Source organism: Nilaparvata lugens, chromosome 1 (assembly GCF_014356525.2).
Source record: "Nilaparvata lugens isolate BPH chromosome 1, ASM1435652v1, whole genome shotgun sequence".
NCBI classification, from domain to species: Eukaryota; Metazoa; Arthropoda; class Insecta; order Hemiptera; family Delphacidae; genus Nilaparvata; species Nilaparvata lugens.
The window spans coordinates 96,108,346-96,131,605 of record NC_052504.1 but is presented as its reverse complement, the minus strand read 5'-3'; the positions used below and the strand labels follow the sequence as shown (position 1 = coordinate 96,131,605).

The window sequence follows — 23,260 nt, the reverse complement described above, 5'->3', positions numbered from 1 at the left end:
TGGTGGCAGCGCTACTGGAGAGCACTGTCAAGCTCGCCACGCACGCCACAACGGCAAAACGCGGTAATAGATTTTCATGAAATTTGACAGGTATGTTCCTTTTTAAATTGCGCGTCGACGTATATACAAGGTTTTTGGAAATTTTGCATTTCAAGGATAATATAAAAGGAAAAAGGAGCCTCCTTCATACGCCAATATTACCTTAAGAATCAGACTATAGAATTATTCATCATAAATCAGCTGTCTAGTGGACTATAATACTACCCGTTCAAAAACATCGAACATCTTGAAAATGTATCTTTCCATTAACGTTAGTAGACAGTTGACTATAATACTACCCGTTCAAAAACATCGAACATCTTGAAAATATTGTATCTTTCCATCAACGTTGTAGACAGTTGCAGCCAGACCTGATAACAGCGCTCACACTCACATTCCGGGACGACACGTCACGGTACGATATAGGACAGAAAGCTATATGTTTATTTAGGATTTTTTCTAGATATTTTTAATTGATAAATTATTTATTACTTTTTGAGAAAACATAACAACAGGTCAATGTAACTCAATGAGCGCGAGGTCTACTGTTCACAGAACTACTAGTTTAAAAATACCATTGAATTTATCTGGTGATCGAATATTTATAAAATATATATTGAAACATATTTGAAACAGTAATAGCCTATTACTTGTATAACAACTATAGTGAGGTCCACGTTATAATGGCAGTGTGTTATTTGCAATGGTGTTGCTATCTTTGTCTATCGATCAATAAAGCAGATGGCGCTATCTCTTTCATGCATTGCGATGTTGCCATATCGTTTATCAACAATGTAGAAATTCAACTAATTGACAGAATATTCAATCTCAATCATGAAAATTTATTATCACATCTTTAAAAAATATAATTTCTTGACAAATAAAAATATGATTAACTATTTTCAACAATAATGAAGAGTTGAATTCATCAGATATACCAGTATCAGCTGTTTGGGTGGCAAGGCTGAGATCTGGCAACCCTTTTCTCCTATCTTCCTACACTGCCATTATAACGTGGACCGCACTAGGTACTTTCTACTTTGAAATCTCAATCTCTATAATCATTTTTCAAAATATCTATTATCGATTAATCAATATAGAGTAATCGACGCTTCGATTAATGTCCGACATCAAATAATCGATTATTTCTCAAAACCATCGATAACTCCCATTAATCGATACCCATCCCTACCAGGAACCATAAGTAAACATAACCTCAATCATTTGTCTTCGAACCTTGGCTCCTCGCTCTAAGTCATTAGTGAGATAGTGAGTGTTATTAATAATGTAATAGTTTAAAATGGAACGTGGTGTAGCCTAGTTTGTTTTTTTTTCAGAAAATAAACTCTTTAATCTTCGATCACTTTTAGTTGTCAATCATCTTTTTGTAACGTAAAAGTGCGGTTTATAATGGTGAACTTAACGTCAGTGCTCAAGTATCAAAAATACTTTCAAACTCGATCATCTTTCAAGTTACCTGATAAGTCTATTCTAAATTGGTATCCAGGACACATGTACACCGGTTTTATAGATATGCAGAAAAAACTGAGAAATATAGATTGCATTATTGAAGTTCACGACGCCAGAATTCCGTTATCTGGGAGAAACCCCAGATTTTCTGAGCAAATTTGTTCTGTTAGACCCCACATTTTAGTTTTAAATAAAATGGATCTTGCTGATCCCAATCTCTACGATGTTGCTGCGGACGCCTTAAAATCTCAGGGCTCTCCAAGAGTAATTTATACGAACTCCAAAGATCAACAGTGTGCTGGTGTAAAGCGTATCATTCATGAAATGGTGAACATTTTTTCATCATCAAATCGGTTCAATCGCTCCGAAGAAAAAGAATTTACAGCTATGATTATTGGTGTGCCTAATGTAGGAAAGTCATCCTTAATTAACACTTTGAGAAATAGAAACATGAAAAAACCAAATGCTGTGAAAGTAGGTGCTGTAGCAGGAGTCACCAAGGCTGTAGGTGAAAGAGTAAAAATCTTAGAATCTCCTCCAATCTACATTTATGACACGCCAGGAATTCTCCAACCGTCCATTCCCAATGTAGAAGTTGGTATGAAACTGGCTCTTTGCGCTATTTTCAAAGACACTGATATTGGATTCCATTTTATGGCTGATTATCTATTGTATTGGTTAAATAAGAATAATAATTACTGCTATATAAGTTATTTAGACTTGAAAGAGCCATCGGATAACATTGATGAAGTCTTAGTTCTATCTGCAATTGCTAAAAAATATTTTAGAAAATCAAAACACAATTGGAATAATGGATCCAACGTAGTACCAGATACTGATAAAGCAGCTTATAGTTTTGTGAACGCTTTCCGACGAGGTATATTCGGAGAAATTACTTTGGATGGACACATGCTTAGTTAATTATTGGAAATGTTTTATAGTAATAAATAAATATATTTAACTAAGAAAAACACAGTTCTTTGAAGAGTTCTCTTGTTCTAATTTTGCCTATAGCAGAATTACCTAAACTGGTAAAGACCTAACTGATTGTTTTAACCAAAGAGAAGAAAAGTATTCATTGGTACCATAACGTATAATGTATGATAGATGTTATAGGGCGTGCCGCGTTATGTTCCAAATTTCAAGATTGTTTTTGTTTGCTCAAGCCGATAACTTCTCGGAAGACGGTGTAAAACGGCTCAGTATGAGAGACAACCAGCGTTAGATAGCTTGACGAAGAAGAACCAACTACGTGAACTATCGGCTTGAGCAAACAGTGAAATATAGGACAGTATAGGCCCTATACCAAGGTATATCTTTAGGTTTCTACTTTGCTTAGCATAAGAGTACCTAGTAGCTGCAGAATATCATAAATTCCAGATGTGATATTGTGGATGATTTTTATATATATTACATTATTTAGGCCTACTATCATTATAGAATATTGTATAAGTTTCTTAAAATTAGTTCCTCCGCAAGAAAAGTAGCACAGTTTAATATCTATCTCAAAAGAAAAGTGACAACAACAAAAAAAATCTGGTGTGGCGCACTCTCATAACTTTCCTTGCCGTTATGAAAATTGATCACCTGATGCTAGTGTTCCCGCGCATCTCAAATCTACTATTCCAAGATCTAAGCCAGCTGATGACAGGACAATAACGCTGGAGACACACGAGGTCTGCTATCTCTTCATAGTGAATGATTAATAGAATCATCAGTTGCAACGGTTTGCAATTGAATAATCACATTATCTCAAATTCCGAGCTTATTTTCAATTTTAGGTGAAAATGTTACTGAACAATGTTGTAGATATTTTCATGCTCAATCTTTTCCACCTGAATTTTTTTGTTTAAATTGTATCTGAAGCCTGATAATTGGGAATCTAAAATCGAACTTTGCATAGATGGGGCGGAACTCCTTAGATTTTTACAGATATGAGACTTGTGGCAGTTGATAGAGCTTATCAATGACTATATTAGGTATAAATTTGATCGAAATCGTTGGAGCCGTTTTTGAGAAAATCGCGAAAAACCCTGTTTTTGACAACATTTTAGCCGCCATCTTGTATTGCATTTGATCGAAATTGTTCGTGTCGGATCCTTATAGTGTAAGGACCTTAAGTTCTAAATTTCAAGTTATTCCTTTAATTGGGAGATTAGATATCGTGTACATAGACGCACATACACACACACACACAAACATTTTGGTATACATACATACCAATACCCAAAAACAATTTTTTGGACTCAGGGGACCTTGAAACGTATAGAAATTTAGAAATTGGGGTACCTTAATTTTTTTTCGGAAAGCAATACTTTCCTTACCTACGGTAATAGGGCAAGGAAAGTAAGAATAGGTCCGGTTGAAGGATGACAAATACACTCAATGTTAATTATAAAAAAATATTTATTTTGACTCTATATGTAAATTTACTGTACAATAAAATGCATTACATAAATATTTATTACCAATTCAAATCAATATAACTATTCTCATAGTGATATAAATAAATTAATATTCAATGTTAACACTAGATTCACAATAGTAAACCTTGAACACTCAATTGAACGGTACTCAAGTACCATAACTCAATTCAAGATTTGAGTCGGGATGACTTTTAGGCGGGATGCACACCGGAGAAACGCGTTTCGTGAAAAAAGTTTCAGGAAACGTGAAACGAAAGTTGCTCGCAATCGACTGATAAGAGCAGGAAACTTTCTTTTGTATGCATGTGTGAGTGAAACGGATTGCATGAAACAAGTTTCATTAAAAGGACTTCACGAAATGCGTTTCTCCGTTGTGCACCCCGCCTTACTATAATATGTTGGTACTATAATATAATTATTTTATCAAAAATTGTTACAGAAGTATAGAAACAAGTGCAAATGCATAAAATATCTACTGAAATACTGACCCATTATAGAAAACTGATTAATTGTGATTGGACAATAAACTCACTATCTTTAGTGCAACTTGAATTTCTATTAAATTAATAAGGCCCGGTTGCACAAAAGCCGGTAAAATTTTAACCGTGATTAATTTTACGAGAACCAATCAGATAAGGCCTTTTGATAAGACGGTTCTCGTGGAATTAATCACGATTAAAATTTACCCGGCTTTTGAGCAACCGGCACCAAGTATTAGAATCATCTAGGTATGTTCACGTTGAGAGCGCACAAATGTAGGCTACCCTAATTAAAGCCTTTAGTAGGCCTACAGAAACACAACTGTGAATCGTATGACTTCGGACGTTGATTGAAACGGCAAAATTTTCAAAGGTTGAATGGTTGAAATCAACACCGTCATGCGATTGGTCGTTTTCACACTCAACAGTTCTGGGACGACACAACTTCTCAGGAACCTCTATGCGCCGGTTACCGAGCTCGGGAATTAGCTAAGTTCCAGACTTTAAACAGCTGGAGTCAGAAAATTGGCTTTCCGAAACGGGGCGTAGTCGTAGTCATTGTCAAAGTCACGTTTGAAGTAAATTTCAAAAAAACTAGAAAATTAAACACAAAATAAAATAAAGAGAAAATATTGTGAAGTTTCAGCTATTTTGAATAATTTAGAAATGTTTAATTTCGTCAAGGAAAAACGTTCCCAATTATAGAAATGAGAAAATAAAAACTGCGACAACGCCCCGTTTTGGAAAGCTAATTTTCTGGCGTTTCTGCGAAACGAGGCGTAGTCGCAGTTCACATTTCTAGAAAATTGAACACAAAATAGAATGAAGAGAAAATAGTGCAAAGTTTCAGCTATTATGAATTATTTAGAAATGTTTCATTTCGTCAACGAAAAACGTATCTAATTAGAAAAATGAGAAAATAAAGATCATCATAAAAACTGCGACTACGCCCCGTTTTGGAAAGCTAATTTTCTGACTAAGTCTGGAACTTAGCTGAATCCCGAGCTCGGAAACCAGCCCTATGATTGGATGATGTCAACCCAATCAGCTAATCGGAGAACTTACTGTCCTGTCGTGCCGTGCCGTATCGTCCCGGAATCGGCAAGTGTGAAAACGGCCATTCTCACAAAGCTAAATGACTACGGCAGGTGAACGTAATTATTGAAAACTACATCCATCAGAAATGAGAAAAAAAATTGAAGCCAACTAGTGAAGATTTGGTTGTAAATCAAATGAAATCAATTCTTAGGCCCTATAAACGGTACCATACAAAATCAAGTTATAATAATAGTAAACAGATTTGGCTCACAATATGTATAACAAATTTGATTAGGTACAGTAATCTATTTTCTTCAATAAAAATAGAAAATTATGTTTAATGGAAGAAGTTTGTATAACTTAAAATGCTTAGCAAAGTTTGTTAAAACTAATAAACTAACAGTCTTATCGTGGATGAACCATTTATTATTGAACTGTTCAGGGTAATGGGAATTATGGTTAATATCTAACCAAACATATCTAGAGAACCACACCTGCTACTACACAAAATAAAATATCATAAGTAGTTGTTGCAACAATATAGCTGCAATAAATAAGAAATACATCACTAAAACATAAAGAGTGTAATAATACTTGTGAAGAACTTTGAGTTCTCGAGGGAGTAGTTAGAATTTGATAAAAATATTGCTTCTACAAACAAATTACAATAAAAATCCTTACAACACTATCGCTATTTTCAAACAATTAAAATACTGTATTTAAGATTTACTGAATATATAACTAGATCTTTCGCTAAAATTATATTAATAGAAATGGAAGACAAATGAAATGCAATAAAGTTACAATAATATAATGCAAAAATGGAATTGATTAGTTTCAATGAAACAAAACTGTTTCTACAAACTTAGTTCAAAGGAACTACAAAACTGAAGGTAACATTTGGGGTTGAACAATACCACTGTAAATGCCAACGTTTGAATAAAATAAAATGAAAATGTAGGACAGGTAAACTATTCAGTCGTTTCACGGTCATCCGTGCAGAAATCTTGAAAATTATTTATTTTATATATATATATATATATTATATATATATATATATATATATATATATATATATTATATATATATATATTTGTATTTGTGATATTTTTTGTCATTCCAGTGGTAAATTATTAGCCCAGAGTTTTAATTGAAATTATTTAGCTGAGTTTTTTGTTGAAAATATTGTGAGTGAATTATAGGCGAGTCAATTGATCAGTTATTGTAGCAGTTTGAGCTAAGGTTCATAAAATAAAAAGTTAGAGCATTAACGCTTCTGGAATCCTTGCAATTTGTTTAACACATTGGAATTATTTTTTAAACCTTGCAACATGTTGTATCAGACTGCGAGGCAATACATTGTGATAGCACTGAAGGAACACATTAGGCTTAGTTATTTACTCCGTGGTGATAGCATTTATAAAAACTTGAAAATGTGCCACAATTTTTTTTTTCAATTTGATTAAGTTTTGAAAATCGGGGGTTTCTCTGTTCCTGAAAGAGTATTATCACCCTTGAAAAGTGTAGGCTACTTCTATATACAAAACACAATATAAGTTACCTTTTCAAGGTTTCAAGTTTGAAGGTTACCGTTTCAAAGGTTCAAGTACCTTTTTATCTTTCACCTTTTGTGTTGTGATACAATACAAGGGTACTTGATAACTTTTATTGTATTTCTATAATTTCAGTAGCCCTAAAAATAAATAGGAGTATTCTATATACAAAAGTAACTTCATTCATTTTTCATATCTGCAAATATTGTAATAAAATAAGTTGGCAGGTTTCCTTTTAACTAATACGAATTTAGCAAATCCTTGAATTAGGAAAAGCTGAATTTGAAAGAAGAAATTCTCAATTTACAATAACTAAAATAACCCAGGAAAAGATATCAAAGTGCGCGACTGGCACTAAAATTATTAATTTAAAAGAATATGATTTGATATCCATTATCAAGAAGTGTCATATTTTTAACATATAATTGTTAACTCAAGTTTTTTTCATTATCTTAGATTGTTTCATTTTATAAAATACTTTATTTTGATTTGAATAGAGAACTTTACACAATAGGATACTACATAATAATATAATCTTTTAAAAACTAATAACAAAATTAACAACTTGTTCACAAAATTTGTGATGAAGAAAAACTATTAATCATAAATAACTAATTACGGGGAGAAATCTAACTTTCTTGAACTACGTATAAAATTATCAAATAAATATTAATCTATCATAATTATTGAATTATGCATAAAGGTTTACAACTACATAACAATAATAGTAATATGTGACAATAGTTTAACAATCATTTTTCTCATTCAACAGAACATAATAAATAGAGGTAGGCAATAGAAAAATATACATACAAGTTGAGACTTCGACAACATATCAGTGTTGCCAATTGTGCAACATTTTCATGCCAGCCCATATGACTGACTATAATACAAAAGTTGCATAACGAAAAAGACGAGGCCATACTTTGGCTCATTAATTTAAATCCACAAATGTATGGCCGTTGGCTAAAGATGGTAAGTTAACTCACTGTTCGAAATAAAACATCTGTTAAAGTAGTGTGGTAATATGAATGCAATTTAAAATCTTGTTTCGTTTGAGCGTTGGTTAGCAAAGTTTGAGAGGTAATTTCCTAGTTGCTCGGTTGCACAAAAACCTTTCAATTTTTAACCGTCAATAAATGCAAAGAGACCCAATCACAGAAACCTTCTTTCCAAAAAGTCTTCTCTGTATCGTGGCATTGTTAATCATGATTAAAATCTAACAGGCTTTTGTGCAACCGGGTCCATGTTGGCAATACTTGATAGTCGTCCTATTGTGAATATAAAAATGGTGTAAGTGTGGATAAATGGCCACCCTACCACATATTTTCGGTTACAATCGATTTAGTGGGTTGTACTGATGACAAAATCACACAAATTAGCCGGCGGTCATTCATCATGTGGATGCCACATTAGCCACCTTAGGGCCAAGCCACACGAAGCGTTTTTCAGTCGGTACGACAGGCCAGGAAGATGCGCCAACCCAATCAGCCAATCGGAGAGCTTCCTGCCCTGTCGACTGAAACCCCGCTGCGGTGAAGACCGCGAGGCATCGTCACTTCAGCTTTTGTTGGTCTCACCTCAAATTATATTATAGTCATTTATTTTACAACTTGGCTACGTGTGACGTTCACGGCCCTCCACCCTAAACACAGTTTCGTAGTCATCATCAATCGAGGCCGAGGAAGTGGAGTGCAGCTTCTCATAGGGCGGATCGTTTTCACTGTCAGTCTTCTCGAGGCTCTCGTAGTTCGGGTCATGCTGCGAGGTGGCGCTGACACTCTCGTAGTCGGGGTCTTGGTTGCCGCCGTCAACTTCCGCCGACGACAAACTCGCATATGCCGGCTCCACCGTCGGTTTCAGGTTGTTGTTGTTGTTATTCTTAGTGCGCGTCTTGTTAACTTTCGCGTAGTTCGACTGAAAACCAAAATGGTTTACATTGGTATAGTGGATTCATATCTACATGATTCAAGAAAACTTGAAGGTTCAAGGTTTGAATCAACTTGAAGAAGGGTTACTTTGGTAAAGTGGATTCACATCTACATTATACAAGAAACTTGTTGTGTAGTTGAGAAGTTGATATTGTGGTAATTAATCATATTGAATGGAAAAGACTAAGAAATTGTCAAAAAACCACTGATTTATTGATAATTAGAAAGACCGGTTTCGGTTATTACACCATTGTCAATCTCTATTCTCAATATAGTAAACAGTTTACTTTTTTACTATATAACCGTTTATAGTTTATCAGAGATTGACAATGGTGTAATAACCGAAACCGGTCTTTCTAATCATCAATAAATCAGTGGTTTTTTGACAGTTTATATAGTAAACTTGAATGAAAAAGACTAAGAAATTGTCAAAAAACCACTGATTTATTGATAATTAGAAAGACCGGTTTCGGTTATTACACCATTGTCAATCTCTATTCTCAATATAGTAAACAGTTTACTATATAACCGTATATAGTTTATCAGAGATTGGCAATGGTGTAATAACCGAAACCGGTCTTTCTAATAAACTATATCTCTGATAAACTATAAACGGTTATATAGTAAACTGTTTACTATATAACCGTTTATAGTTTATCAGAGATTGACAATGGTGTAATAACCGAAACCGGTCTTTCTAATTATCAATAGTAAACTGTTTACTATATAACCGTTTATAGTTTATCAGAGATTGACAATGGTGTAATAACCGAAACCGGTCTTTCTAATAATCAATAAATCAGTGGTTTTTTGACAATTTCTTAGTCTTTTTCATTCAATTATTCAAGAAAACTTATCTGTTAAAACAGATGATTGGATATAAAATGACGTCAGCTACACCGAGAATTTAGCACAAACATGCGCGTGACACCTACAGTCTTCTATATACCGTGGGCCACCCTACCTGGCGTCGAATTTTCGGTTGCAATCGATTTAGTGGGTTGTTCTGATGACAAAATCACACAAATTAGCCGGCGGTCATTCATCATGTAGATGCGACATTAGCCACCTTAGGGCCAAGCCACACGAAGCGTTTTTCAGTCGGACAAGAAGATGCGCCAACCCAATCAGCCAATCGGAGAGCTTCCTGCCCTGTCGACTGAAACCCCGCTGCGGTGAAGACCGCGAGGCATCGTCACTTCAGCCTTTGTTGGTCTCACCTCAAATTATATTATAGTCATTTATTTTACAACTTGGCTACGTGTGACGTTCACGGCCCTCCACCCTAAACACAGTTTCGTAGTCATCATCAATTGAGGCCGAGGAAGTGGAGTGCAGCTTCTCATAGGGCGGATCGTTTTCACTGTCAGTCTTCTCGAGGCTCTCGTAGTTCGGGTCATGCTGCGAGGTGGCGCTGACACTCTCGTAGTCGGGGTCTTGGTTGCCGCCGTCAACTTCCGCCGACGACAAACTCGCATATGCCGGCTCCACCGTCGGTTTCAGGTTGTTGTTGTTGTTGTTATTCTTAGTGCGCGTCTTGTTAACTTTCGCGTAGTTCGACTGAAAACCGAAATGGTTGACATTGGTATAGTGGATTCACTATAGATTCACATCTAAGGGCCGGATTCCGAGCTCGGGATTTGGCTAAGTCTGGAACAGCTGGAGTCAGAAAATTGGCTCTCCAAAACGGGCGTAGTCGCAGTTTTTATAACAGTAGTAGTAGTTTTTATTTTCTCATTTCTATAATTGGAAACGTTTTTCCAATATATTGGAAAGTTTCAGCTATTTTGAATTATTTAGAAATTTTTAATTTCGTCAAGGAAAAACGTTCTCAATTATATAAATGAAAAAATAAAAACTGCGACTACGCCCCGTTTTGGAAAGCTAATTTTCTGATTCCAGCTGTTTAAAGTCTAGGACTTAGCTAAATCCCGAGCTCGGAAACCGGCCCTAAATGATTCAAGAAGACTTGAAGGTTCAAGTTTTGAATCAACTTGAAGAAGGGTTACTTTGGTAAAGTGGATACACATCTACATGATTCAAGAAAACTTGAAGGTTCAAGGTTTGAATCAACTTGAAGAAGGGTTACTTTGGTAAAGTGAATTCAAGGTTTTGTTGTTTCAAGTTTCCTTGAATTCACAAAAACTTGACTAATATAAACCTCACCTTAGTGAATTTATATTTGGTTAGCTAATAAATGTTTTATGTCATACCATATCTCAAGTGAACATGTCTGAATTCTAGACTCAAAAGTTTTTCAAATTATCAATTTTTAGAATTTTTCAAGAGTTTGTGTTTATAATTTATGATTTGGCTTTTCTATCAAAATTCAAAATCAGAATTACTTATAAGCCTAAAGCCTAAACGTTAATTATAAACAAAAGTAAATTCCAAAGTGTATTCTAGTTATTCATTTTTGAAGTGAAAATTGTTTTGATATTAACTAAACCCTACTTTAAACTTTTTGTACGACACAATTTAGGAACAGACAAAGTTTTGGGCTAGCGCCTGTTAAATAAATGAATACCTCAATGGCGGAGGGCAGCGGATCATGTGGCTTGAGTTCCTCGTAGTTGGGCTCGGCAGCCGAACTGGTCGGCGGGGGGGAGGTCAATCGCTCGTAGCCCGAGGATGGAGCATTGGCGAGGATGTCGTGGGAGAGTCTCTCGTAGCCTGACGATGTCCGAGCCGAATTGGCGAGCATGTCACCGGAAGACAAGGCCGCCTCTTCAAGGCTGGCCACTGACTGACTCGAGCGCCGCTTCTTCATCACCTGAATAAATTATTAAATGATAAATTTAATACATAATAATAAATTGATAAATTATTTATCAAGATTCGAATAAATATTCAAGACTTGTTGCTTTACATAACGCCATCATAGTCATGTATTTCAAATATTCAATCAACCCTCATCTGCCTTCTTTACTATATGGGAACATCCAAGAAGGTAAAACGCTGGAGCACGTCTTTCTAATAATCAATAAATCAGTGGTTTTTTGACAATTTCTTAGTCTTTTTCATTCAATTATTCAAGAAAACTTGAAAGTTCAAGTTTTGAATCAACTTGAAGAAGGGTTACTTTGGTAAAGTGAATACACATCTACATGATTCAACAAAACTTGAAGGTTCAAGGTTTGAATCAGGGTTACTTTGGTATAGTGAATTCAAGGTTTTGTTGTTTTAAGTTTCCTTGAATTCACAAAAACTTGACTAATATAAACCCCACCTTAGTAAATTTATATTTGGTTAGCTAATAAGGGCCGGCTTCCAAGCTTGGGATTTAGCTAAGTTCTAGACTTTAAACAGCTTGAGTCAGAAAATTAGCTTTCCAAAACGGGGCGTTGTCGCAGTTTTCTATTTTCTCATTTCTATAATTGGGAACGTTTTTCTTTGACGAAATTAAAAATTTCTAAATAATTAAAAATAACTGAAACTTTACAATATTTTCTCTTTATTTTATTTTGTGTTTAATTTTCTAGTTTTTTGAAATTTAATTCAAACGTGACTTTGACAATAATTACTACACTACGCCCCGTTTCGGGAAGCAAATTTTCTTACTCCAGCTGTTTAAAGTCTAGAACTTAGCTCGAAAACCGGCCCTAAATTATTCAAGAAAACTTGATGGTTCAAGGTTTGAATCAACTTGAAGAAGGGTTACTTTGGTATAGTGAATTCAAGGTTTGAATTCCTTCCTTTGAAGTTCCCTTGAATTCACAAAAACTTGACTAATATAAACCCCACCTTGGTGAATTTATATTTGTTAGCTAATAAATGTTTCATGTCATACCATATCTTAGTGGAAATGTTTCAATTCTAGACTCGAAATTTTTCAAGATTATTAATTTTTAGAATATTTCAAGAGTTTGTGTTTATAATTTATGATTTGGCTTTTCTATCAAAATTATAAACCCCACCTTAGTGAATTTATATTTGGTTAGCTAATAAATGTTTTATGTCAAACCATATCTTAAGTGAACATGTTTGAATTCTAGACTCAAAAGTTTTTCAAATTATCAATTTTTAGAATTTTTCAAGAGTTTGTGTTTATAATTTATGATTTTGCTTTTCTATCAAAATTCAAAATCAGAATTACTTATAAGCCTAAAGCCTAAACGTTAATTATAAACAAAAGTAAATTCTAAAGTGTATTCCAGTTATTTATTTTTGAAATGAAAATTGTTGTGATATTAACTAAACCCTACTTTAAACTTTTTGTACGACACAATTTAGGAACACACAAAGTTTTGGGCTAGCGCCTGTTAAATAAATGAATACCTCAATGGCGGAGGGCAGCGGATCATGTGGCTTGAGTTCCTCGTAGTTGGGCTCGGCAGCCGAACTGGTCGGCGGGGAGGCCAATCGCTCGTAGCCCGAGGATGGAGCATTGGCGAGGATGTCGTGGGAGAGGCGCTCGTAGCCCGACGATGTCCGAGCCGCATTGGCCAGCATGTCACCGGAAGACAAGGCCGCCTCTTCAAGGCTGGCCACTGACTGACTCGAGCGCCGCTTCTTCATCACCTGAATAAATTATTAAATGATAAATTTAATACATAACAATAAATTGATAAATTATTTATCAAGATTCGAATAAATATTCAAGACTTGTTGCTTTACATAAAGCCATCATAGTCATGTATTTCAAATATTCAATCAACCCTCATCTGCCTTCTTTACTATATGGGAACATCCAAGAAGGTAAAACGCTGGAGCACGTCTTTCTACATTGTGTACTAGAGTGAAATTCATAAGAGGGGCGTCTTACAGGGAGATTCAGTCAGTCCTTTGCTTTTCTCATTATACATATGCGACATGGAAAGATATTTCAGAAGTCAAGGCTTAGTGGGTATCACTATGAATGGTCAATTCGATGTACTGATGCTTCAGTACGCTGATGATATTGTAATTCTGGCAGATAGCCCTTCAGATATGCGAAAAAAGTTGAAATGCCTGGAGGCCTATTGTCAGAGTTTGCAGCTCAGGGTAGATACTACAAAAACAAAAGTGATCCCCTTTCACAAGGGAAAATTGAAAAAGCATTTGCCCTTTTCTTATTGCCAGGAAAAAATAGAAATTGTCAAAACCTATAAATATTTAGGCGTTGAATTCTGTAGCTCAGGTCGTTACAACTCATTTTGCTCCTCATTGTGTGTTAAGGTGAAAAGTATTAGTTCAGCTATCAGATATGCTTTAGCTCAGGCCAAGTCTGATTCCTGGGAGAGTAAAATAAAACTGTTTAACACTATTTTGTTGCCGGGGGTATTGTATAGCTCTGAAGTGTGGGGGTTGTCATGCATGGAGCCAGTGGAAAAAATCCAGTGTCAATTTTTCAAGAGCTTGCTATTCCTTTATAAGGGTACTCCTGACTGGGCGATTCGCATCGAGACAGGTAACCTTGAACTGGTTAATATAGTTTTTCGAAAAGCTCTGAATTGGTTAATACGACTATTAGAAAAGCCAGTCAATAGATACCCAAGAAAATGCTATGAAATTATGAGACAAGAATTAGCTCATGGTAGGGTCAGAGACACAAAACTCAAATACAACTGGTTAAATATCAAGTAAGGAGTCAATTCCGTTATGCCTCAGCGAGCAACCTGTGGACCGATCACGGGATAGAACTGAATACTCTAAAAACGTTTTATACTTATTTGGTAGATAAGCATAGCGAGAACTTATTCAATTTAGATGTTAGCAGGGCCCTTGATTCTCATTCATTACCCAGGTACACATTTTTAAACCCAAATTTTCTAATAGGTGAACAACTGAATTTCAAGTTGGCTTTTTCCAAAATCCGCTGTGTTTCCCAACTGAGACTAGCCAGTGACACATGCTTTTACTTGTTTCTTGAGGGGAAGGGTACTTGGATAAACTGCAGGGAGCTCTGTCCAATCTGCAATCTTAAAATCGACGAAACGGTACAACATTTCTTACTGATATGCCCCATGTATAATGACGCAAGAAAACGTTACATTGGCAAACTTATTAGAAATATTGTAATGGATTCAGATAAAGTTATGGTTCTTTTGTCAAATTCAACTGTTGTAAAAATGAATAATTTATATAATTTTTGAGTAGAAGCTGTTAGAATTAGGTCATTAATTTCAAGTACCACAGGCTAAACCGACACTTGGACTCAATTTCTAAATAATAATAGCCTAATTATATGTGTCAAACTAATTTGTTTTTTTTTTTGTGTCAAACGAATACTATGTACTCAACTCTTTGTATATAGGGCATGGCCCTGATTACAAATAAATTCTATTCTATTCTACTATAGTGAAATTCACGGTATAGATTCAGTAGAAATGATAGGACTACAGGGTTGCTGATTCTCAGTTACCGACGACTTCAATATGAGATAGCTGTGATAAAAGTATATCTGATGTAGCTTACTATTAACTGCTGATTCTTGTTAATAATGATCAACTATATCTCAGATATATTTCATTTGTCAAGAAACTATATTTCCTCATGATTTAATAATACATTTTCATAATTGAGATGAAATATTCGGTTAATTATCTTTCTTCAAAGTCAACAACCGATAACGATTTGGCATTCACAAAGCAGATAGCGCCATCTTTTACTAGCTCAGTAACTTGCCAGGTCGTGTTTCAACAATTTAGAAATGTAGTGAATATGACAAAGTATTCAATCTCAAATCTCAATTTATGAAAATGCAATATTTTTAATCATTTAAAACTACATTTTTTGACGCATAAATTTATCATTTATAATTAATTTAAACAAGAACCGTTCATATTACATAAGATATACCGGTATCAGCTATCCCCTATAGAACGCCTGACAAGACAGAGCATAGGCAATGCTGTTCACTTATCTTTCTCCAATACCACTATTACGTGGACCTCACTATACTTATACTATACTCATACTTTTAAACTTAAATGAAGATTATCCATGTAGTTTGTATTTTATGAGTGAACTCCAGGGGGGGGGGCGTGCTCCTCAAGGGTCTAATTGAAAACTTGACCTACTGACATCTGTCACCTGGTCATATGGGACATATATATGAGTCATATATTTATCTCATATTGATCAGGATTTTAGAGTTTTTAAATTAAAAGTTAAATAAACAGTATTTTGTCTTTGAAGAATCTTTGTCATCGACAGAAAAATTGTTTATTTTATTTGTTGTCAATATTAACGTTAGCTTCTCTCTGTTTCTATAGTGAGGTCCACGTTATAATGGCAGAGGATAAAGATAGAAGAATAGCGATACCGATTCTCGGCATTAATTCATTATATTTCTACACTGTCAAAAACATAATTGGCATCGTTGTGGACCTAGAAAAGGATAGTACCACCGGCTTTGTCGAATGATAAACTAGGATAGCAAAACCAAAGTTGATCAAATACTGTCATTATAACGTGGACCGCACTATAATAACAAACGTGCCGCTTGTGCGACAGATAGAAATATGCACTTGAAATGGCTTTCACGTTTGGCATTGATTGAGTTTATATTAATACCCAAAAATTAGCTTTTGAGAGAGTTCGTTCATTAGGACTGTGAGTAAAGTCCGGCTGTTCTGGTGAAAAGGATAGATTTTGCTCTTGTCTTATAATATAGTTTTCCTGTCGCAGTTCGGGCAGTTTAAAGAGAATTGTATTATTGAAATAAGACTGGATCTGAACCCATTCCACTAGATCAGTTATTTTGATTTTTAACTAATAATTAACGTCGCGTTTCAACCAGTGAATGCCAAAGGGGGAAGCCATCTTCAAAAGGTAGGTGTTATCCTTTTTGAGTTTTCTTTTTATATTTTCCATAACCACAAAGATTGTATCTTTAGCAGCAGCGAGTAGTTTCCCCATTAATTTCATTTTAATATTGTTTCCTTTATAATAAAGTAATCTTGATTGTTTTAATGTAAATATATGTTAAAGATTTATTAAATTATATAGTAGATTGGTCACCCTTTGATTTTATCTTTACACCCACCCAATCTGATGGTAATAGTTTTAATCTTACTTTATCATATTACATATAGTAGTTCTTTTCCCACCATCATATATTTGGTGAAGGCATTAGCTTACATAGTTGTTGAAGGCGTCTCATCTTGCAAGAGTTGTTTATGTTATGGTGCTGAAAGTGGATAAATAATGCGACGGATCATTGTTGTGATGGAGGATCCACGAATCGGCAATCCCCGGACGGACTCGATGAACCCGGGCGGTTAGTCGACGGAGCACCTCTCTGTAGTACTGGTCGTTTACAGTTTGGCCGGGTGGCACAAACTCCATCACGACAATGCTCCGTCGCACACCTGCCTGCTCGTCACCGAGCAGTTGGCCAAATAGTCGAGGGTAACATCACCACATCCTCCTTACAGCCCGGATATGGCACCACCGGACTTCTTTTTGTTCCCCAAGATCAAGAGACAACTTAAGGGGACGCGGTTCGGGACTCTGGAAAACGTTCAACGAGCTACGACGAGGGCTCTAGAAAGCATAGAGGTTGCCGACTTCCAGGGAGCGTTCAGGGATCTGAAAATCCGGTATCAGCGTGTTATCGACTCCAAAACGGACTACTTTGGAGATATCTAATGAAAAATTTTACATATTTTGCCAATAAAAAAATTTCCTGAGGCCAGTCCGGTTACTTATTATACAGACCCTGTATGTATCCATGACGTCATACTTATCATGACAGGGACTCTGCTCTCCTCCTTGTGAAAAAGTGCTCACCAATCAGTCCAGCAGTTCAGACATGTTGATGCGTAATTCGTGAATTAATAAGATAATAGATCATTGGAAAATTGTACAATAATTTGAAAATAATTCAATGTACATACCTTGGCGTACATGTCGTCCACGGCAGCAGGGGGGGCGGGGGGACCGAGGAGAGGTTCAGGGGGTGGCCGCGGAAGGGGGGAGTTGGCTTGCCGCTTTTCGGGCTTGGGCGAGTTGGGGCTCATGCCCCCCGAACTGGCTGCTGAAGATGATGATGCTGAAACACAAACACATCGATTAATCAATTTAATTGAATTAAATCGATTGAATAACAACTAGAATCTAGTGACTAGCATTTAATCATTGGTTCTAGCTATACAAATAAGAATTGATAGAGCTGACTCGAATCCTAGCATTTGCTTGAAAATTACTTACAACTAGCAATTGTAAGTTATTCAATAACTTACAATAATAAATAATGACAATGCTTTTATTCAATAACTGAACTTCATTGCTGCATTATCAAATAGTTTATTCACTCAAGATATACAAAATATTCACAAAGTTCACGTTCCTGTCTAGAGCTACTTGTAAAGTATTTACATACAAATTAAAAATCAAAGTACCCTTTTCAACATATATTTTCATCTTTCAAAACATGTTTCAACTTCAACATTTCACTTGACAATGGCTTTGAAGTTGAAACCTGTTGTGAAGAAAAAGTAAAATCTATGTATCCCCAAAACTAAGGTCGATATAAGAAAATTTTAACAGACATTTTTTCTTCAATGTTTGATTCCATTACGGACTGCTTGTTAAATAATCACTTTTGAACAACTAATTACGACACCATAGCAGTCAGGTATTTATATAAATAAAAGCTATTAGCTTCTACTTACTTTAGTGTAGCGCTTTCGGACACTAGGCCCTTCATCAACACTCAAAGCCATCTGACAACTTCAAAGCCATTGTCAAGTGAAATGTTGAAGTTGAAACATATTGTGAATGATGAAAATATATGTTGAAAAGGGTACTTTGATTTTTAATTTGTATGTAAATACTTTACAAGTAGCTCTAGACAGGAAAGTGAACTTTGTGAATATTTTGTATATCTTGAGCGAATAAAGAGTGTTGATGAAGGGCCTAGCGTCCGAAAGCGCTACACTAATGTAAGTAGAAGCTAATAGCTTTTATTTATATAAATACCTGCTATGTCGTAATTAATTGTTCAAAAGGAAATTTTTTGTTGCAAATTTCATCTATAAATAATTTCAATTTCCTCTATAGCATGCTAATATCAATAAAAATATAAATCTGAATACCCTTTTTAAATTATTTCCTCACTACATGTTTCTGCTACTGATGCCATTTTCAAGTGATTGGAAATAATAGTAATATTTATTTATTTTCGCCACACTGCAAAGAAAGCAGCTGTTTTCCAGTCCGTACGTAAATCTGAAAGACATTGCAGACTACTCTCGTCTGACGTCAGAACAGGTTTCTTTCCGGCCTAGGCCGGAGTACCCTTTCCGGCCGCTTTTTGGAAATGTGTTTGGACAACTGTGCCATATGGTGCATTGTGTTCAGGAGGGTGAGATCGGAAATTTCCACCCCACTTTGAGTACCCTACGACGTCTGGTTCTTGAGATATGAGACATCAAAGTTTCCCCCCCCCTCATAAAACATTCTTATTCAATTTATTATTCTTATATAGCTGATGCCAGAAAGTTAGGCGGCTTCGTGGGTCACATGCTGTTACCTACTCACAGCTGATGCAATGCATCTATCTATTGCCAAGCTAGATGACAACTCTACTTGACAACATCAGCTGTTGAAACGCACAAAAGACCCACGAAACCGCCTAACTTTTTGGCGTCAACTATACCTGTAGTGTGGCGAAAAATATCGTACGCGACTCTCTCAGAAAGGTGTTTACGGTATTCGGATAACATATTCCCGTAATAAGGAAAACTATCCTCATACCGTAAACACTAACTTTCTGTGCTTGTAGCGTAATATACTATTTCCAATCACTTGAAAAAAGCATTAGTAGCCGAAAACATGTAGTGAGGAAATAATTTAAAAAGGGTGCTCAGATTTATATTTTCATTTATATTCAAAAGTAGCCCTAAAGAAAATAGACAACTTCCTAATATCAGTATGTTTACTGTTAGTACTCTATATTATAGGGTATCATTTATAATTAATTATTCATGTTTTGTTATCATTGTTTCCATTTATAATAGTTGTGACATTTCATACAACATTGGAGCTCTGCTCTGTTGTGTGATTTTATGTGAAATTATAAAATAAAATAATAAAACCTATAATTCTTGTAGTACAACTGATGTATTTAGATGAACTTCATAACCATGAATAATCATGAATAACCTATTTCGGACTATCTAAGTTTGGGAGAGGAATAGCACAAGGTTACCTTATTTTTTCTCGCCCTATCATTTTTGATGATGTACGTATTGTCTGAATGAATAAAGAATCTGCTGAATATTCAGCTGTTACAACTTTTGTGGGATACTCTGTATCACGGTATTTAGATGAAAACGGTAGGGGTCATGAAATGTGTGCGCAGTGGCCAGCCAGCTAGATTACGTCCTCGCCACCAACCGAGGTTTTTAACACCTATTTGCAATTTATAAAACTTATTTGTTTAAAACAGATGATTGGATATAAAATGACGTCAGCTACACCGGGAATAAGCTTTACCTTATACTCTTACCTTATGCTCCTGAACTCTGGAGCAAATGCTCACGTATTTTAAAGATTTTTCATCAGCTGATTCGCCTTTGTGGCCTTACTTAGTTTTTATAACAAAAACAAAGCGGCCTCACGTAAGCCGCGCTAAATATGCAAGTAGGAGACACCGCTTGTGTTTGCGTCGTCTGATCTGTTTTCTATTTATGAATTGAGTTTTAGGTTTGTTGAGTTTAGAATTTTGAAATAATAGCGTGAAAAAATGTCATCTCTATAATAATATTTAGCATAATTTTATAATATCAATATCCTTCTAATAATCGTCAACACTCTCATCTTCTTAAATGTCTATTTCCTATTTTGTGATGGCTATCTTTATATCAAATAGCTATCTTTTGAATTTATTCTTTTGTAGAAATAATGGTGATATATATCATGGTTGAATCTAGAAAGAGTTTTATAGTTCTCAACTATTGGTTGTGATCGTATCTGGTATAGTTTCCTCTTCCTCATACGAATTAGTTGAGCCATTTTACTATGAGTAAAAAGTGATAAGCTGCTCTAGACTAGACTCACCTTTTTTGAAGCATTTGCTTCAAAAGTTGAGCAAATGCTCTAGTTTATTCATACACTTTCAAGTAAATGCTCAAACTCTTTTTTTTGTTTTTGATGAGCATGAGCAAAATGTTTTGCTCACGTTTATTCATAGAAAATGAAGCAAATGCTCCATATTTTAGAAGTATAAGCAAATGCTCAACTTTATTCCCAAGGAGCGTTGACCATATTCCTCAATACTTTATTTTGAAATTTCAATATACTCTATATTAAAGGGTATTATTTATCATTCATTATTCATGTTTTGTTATCATTGTTTCCATTTATAATAGTTGTGACATTTCATACAACACTGGAACTCTGCTCTGCTGTGTGATTTTATGTGAAATTATAAAATAAAATAATAAAACCTATAATTCTTGTAGTACAACTGATGTATTTAGATGGACTCCATAACCATGAATAATCATGAATAACCTATTTCGGACTATGGGTAACCTTATCTAAATTTGGGAGAGGAATAGTACAAGGTTATCTTATTTTTTTCTCTCCCTATTATTTTTGATGATGTACTTATTGTATGAATGAATAGAGAATCTGCTGAATCATTAGCTGTTACAACTTTTGTGGGATACTCTGTATCACGGTATTTAGATGAAAACGGTAGGGGTCATGAAATGTGTGCGCAGTGGCCAGCCAGCTAGATTACGTCATCGCCACCAACCGAGGTTTTTACACCTATTTGCAATTTATAAAACTTATTAGTTAAAACCAGATGATTGTATATAAAATGACGTCAGCAACACCGGAAATTCATCAAAAACATGCGCGTGACACCTACCGTCTTCTTCTATATACCGTGCTCTGTTTAACAGTTGTAACTTGTACCTTGCCGGGAATGCGACATCCGCCTGGCCTGCTGCGAGGGAGGCCTCTCCAGCTCTCTGTCTCTGTCTCTGTCTTCTGGGGGAACGGGAGCGGGAGGAGGCCTCGTCTGAGGGAGAGGGTTGGGACGGATGCGCGCGTACGTCTCACTCCCACTCGTGTACACGGCCTGGCCTGGCTCTTCGATTGCCGCGTACATTTCGTCTATCAACAAAATAAATAAAATTATTAATTTATTTAATGATACCCAAAAACACAACTCATCTAAATTATCTGAGTAAATGAGTAGAAACATGTTGTATGAAAATAAAAATAAATGTCGCGTACAAAAATGCTATTCGATTGCCGCGTACATTTCGTCCATGAACAAAGCATATCTTATTATTGACCGAGCGAAGTGAAGTCTAAGATTCAAGTCGACGGTTTGGCATTTCTCTTTATGTTTTTTGTTTATATGTTGCGCATTTACAGCGAAACGCAGCAATAGATTTTCATGAAATTTGACAGGAATGTTCCATTTTGAATTGCGCGTCTACGTATATACACGGTTTTTGGAAATATGCATTTCAAGGAAAATATAAAAGGAAAAGGAGCCTCCTTCATACGCCAATATTAGAGTAAAAATCAGGCTATAGAATTATTCATCATAAATCAGCTGTCGAGTGGATTATCTTAATGTAACTTGGTAAAAAATCAGCAGCTGTGTAGACTATTAATTGCATGCCTCATTGAATGTAATTTTTATGCACTATTAAATGAACTATTGATTGCGTGCAATAGCACATGCAATTAATAACTAAAAAACATAGTATTGTCTCTCGAACTTTCTCTGCTTTGAACTCGGGCTGTCCTGTTGCCAGTATGTCTTGAAGGAGATTAGCTTTTGATGTTAGCATTTTTGATACACCAACCCGAACAGCCATTAGCCGTTTTCACACCGATATCTCGCCGACACGACATACAGACAGGATTTACTCTGATGGACAGTATAAGAGGAGGCTGCGGTTTATAACTGCGTGAGGTCTACTGTTCACAGAACTGCTAGTTATCTGAGCAGAAACATATTGTATGAAGATAAAAATAATCTGTTGAAAAGGCTTTCATCAAGTTTAAACACTAAAATGACGACTTGCAGATTACAATTATTGTGAAAATATGAAATATTTACTCACTGATTGGAGCATGCTCTGGAATCGAATAGGTAGGGTTTACATTAGTCAAGATTCCTTGAATATTCAAGTTCATTTTAACGTTTGAGGTGAATGGACGATTTTGGAAACTTGAAGACAAGAGTCAAGTTTACTTGCACGTTTTCATAGCCTCAAAAGTATATAATCCTATACTATTAAACGAGCAATTTCTGTTTATACATATGTTTGTATTTCACCGGATCTCGAAAACTGCTCTAACGATTCTCACGAAATTCAGAACATAGTAGGTTTATAATATAGAGATTCGATTGCACTAGGTCT

At 35.4% G+C, this 23,260-nt stretch overlaps 2 protein-coding genes across 4 annotated transcripts in view; one reads left to right on the top strand and one right to left on the bottom strand.

The window, feature by feature from the left end:
- Positions 1 to 1,279: 1,279 nt before the first annotated feature.
- On the top strand, positions 1,280 to 2,457 carry LOC120349467 (mitochondrial GTPase 1-like). Its single transcript, XM_039419682.1, has one exon. It carries the CDS (start codon positions 1,450 to 1,452, stop codon positions 2,428 to 2,430), a length of 981 nt encoding a protein of 326 aa, XP_039275616.1. The 5' UTR covers positions 1,280 to 1,449; the 3' UTR covers positions 2,431 to 2,457.
- Positions 2,458 to 6,635: 4,178 nt separating this feature from the next.
- The window catches only part of LOC111054031 (actin cytoskeleton-regulatory complex protein pan1), a 41,274-nt gene continuing 24,649 nt past the window's right edge, over positions 6,636 to 23,260 (bottom strand). Inside the window, exons 9-13 of one of the 3 annotated variants that reach the window (XR_005570362.1) lie at positions 21,792 to 21,992; positions 17,759 to 17,913; positions 13,215 to 13,457; positions 7,063 to 8,922; positions 6,636 to 7,013 (exon numbers count right to left, since the gene is read on the bottom strand). Coding sequence is in view for 2 of the 3 variants with exons in the window: in XM_039419680.1 (XP_039275614.1) it covers positions 10,194 to 10,496; positions 13,215 to 13,457; positions 17,759 to 17,913; positions 21,792 to 21,992 (902 nt within the window). In the remaining variant the exon portion in view is untranslated. Of the gene's footprint in view, positions 8,923 to 10,162; positions 10,497 to 13,214; positions 13,458 to 17,758; positions 17,914 to 21,791; positions 21,993 to 23,260 lie in introns of those variants that run through there. The other 2 variants (XM_039419681.1, XM_039419680.1) reach the window with 2 other exon arrangements.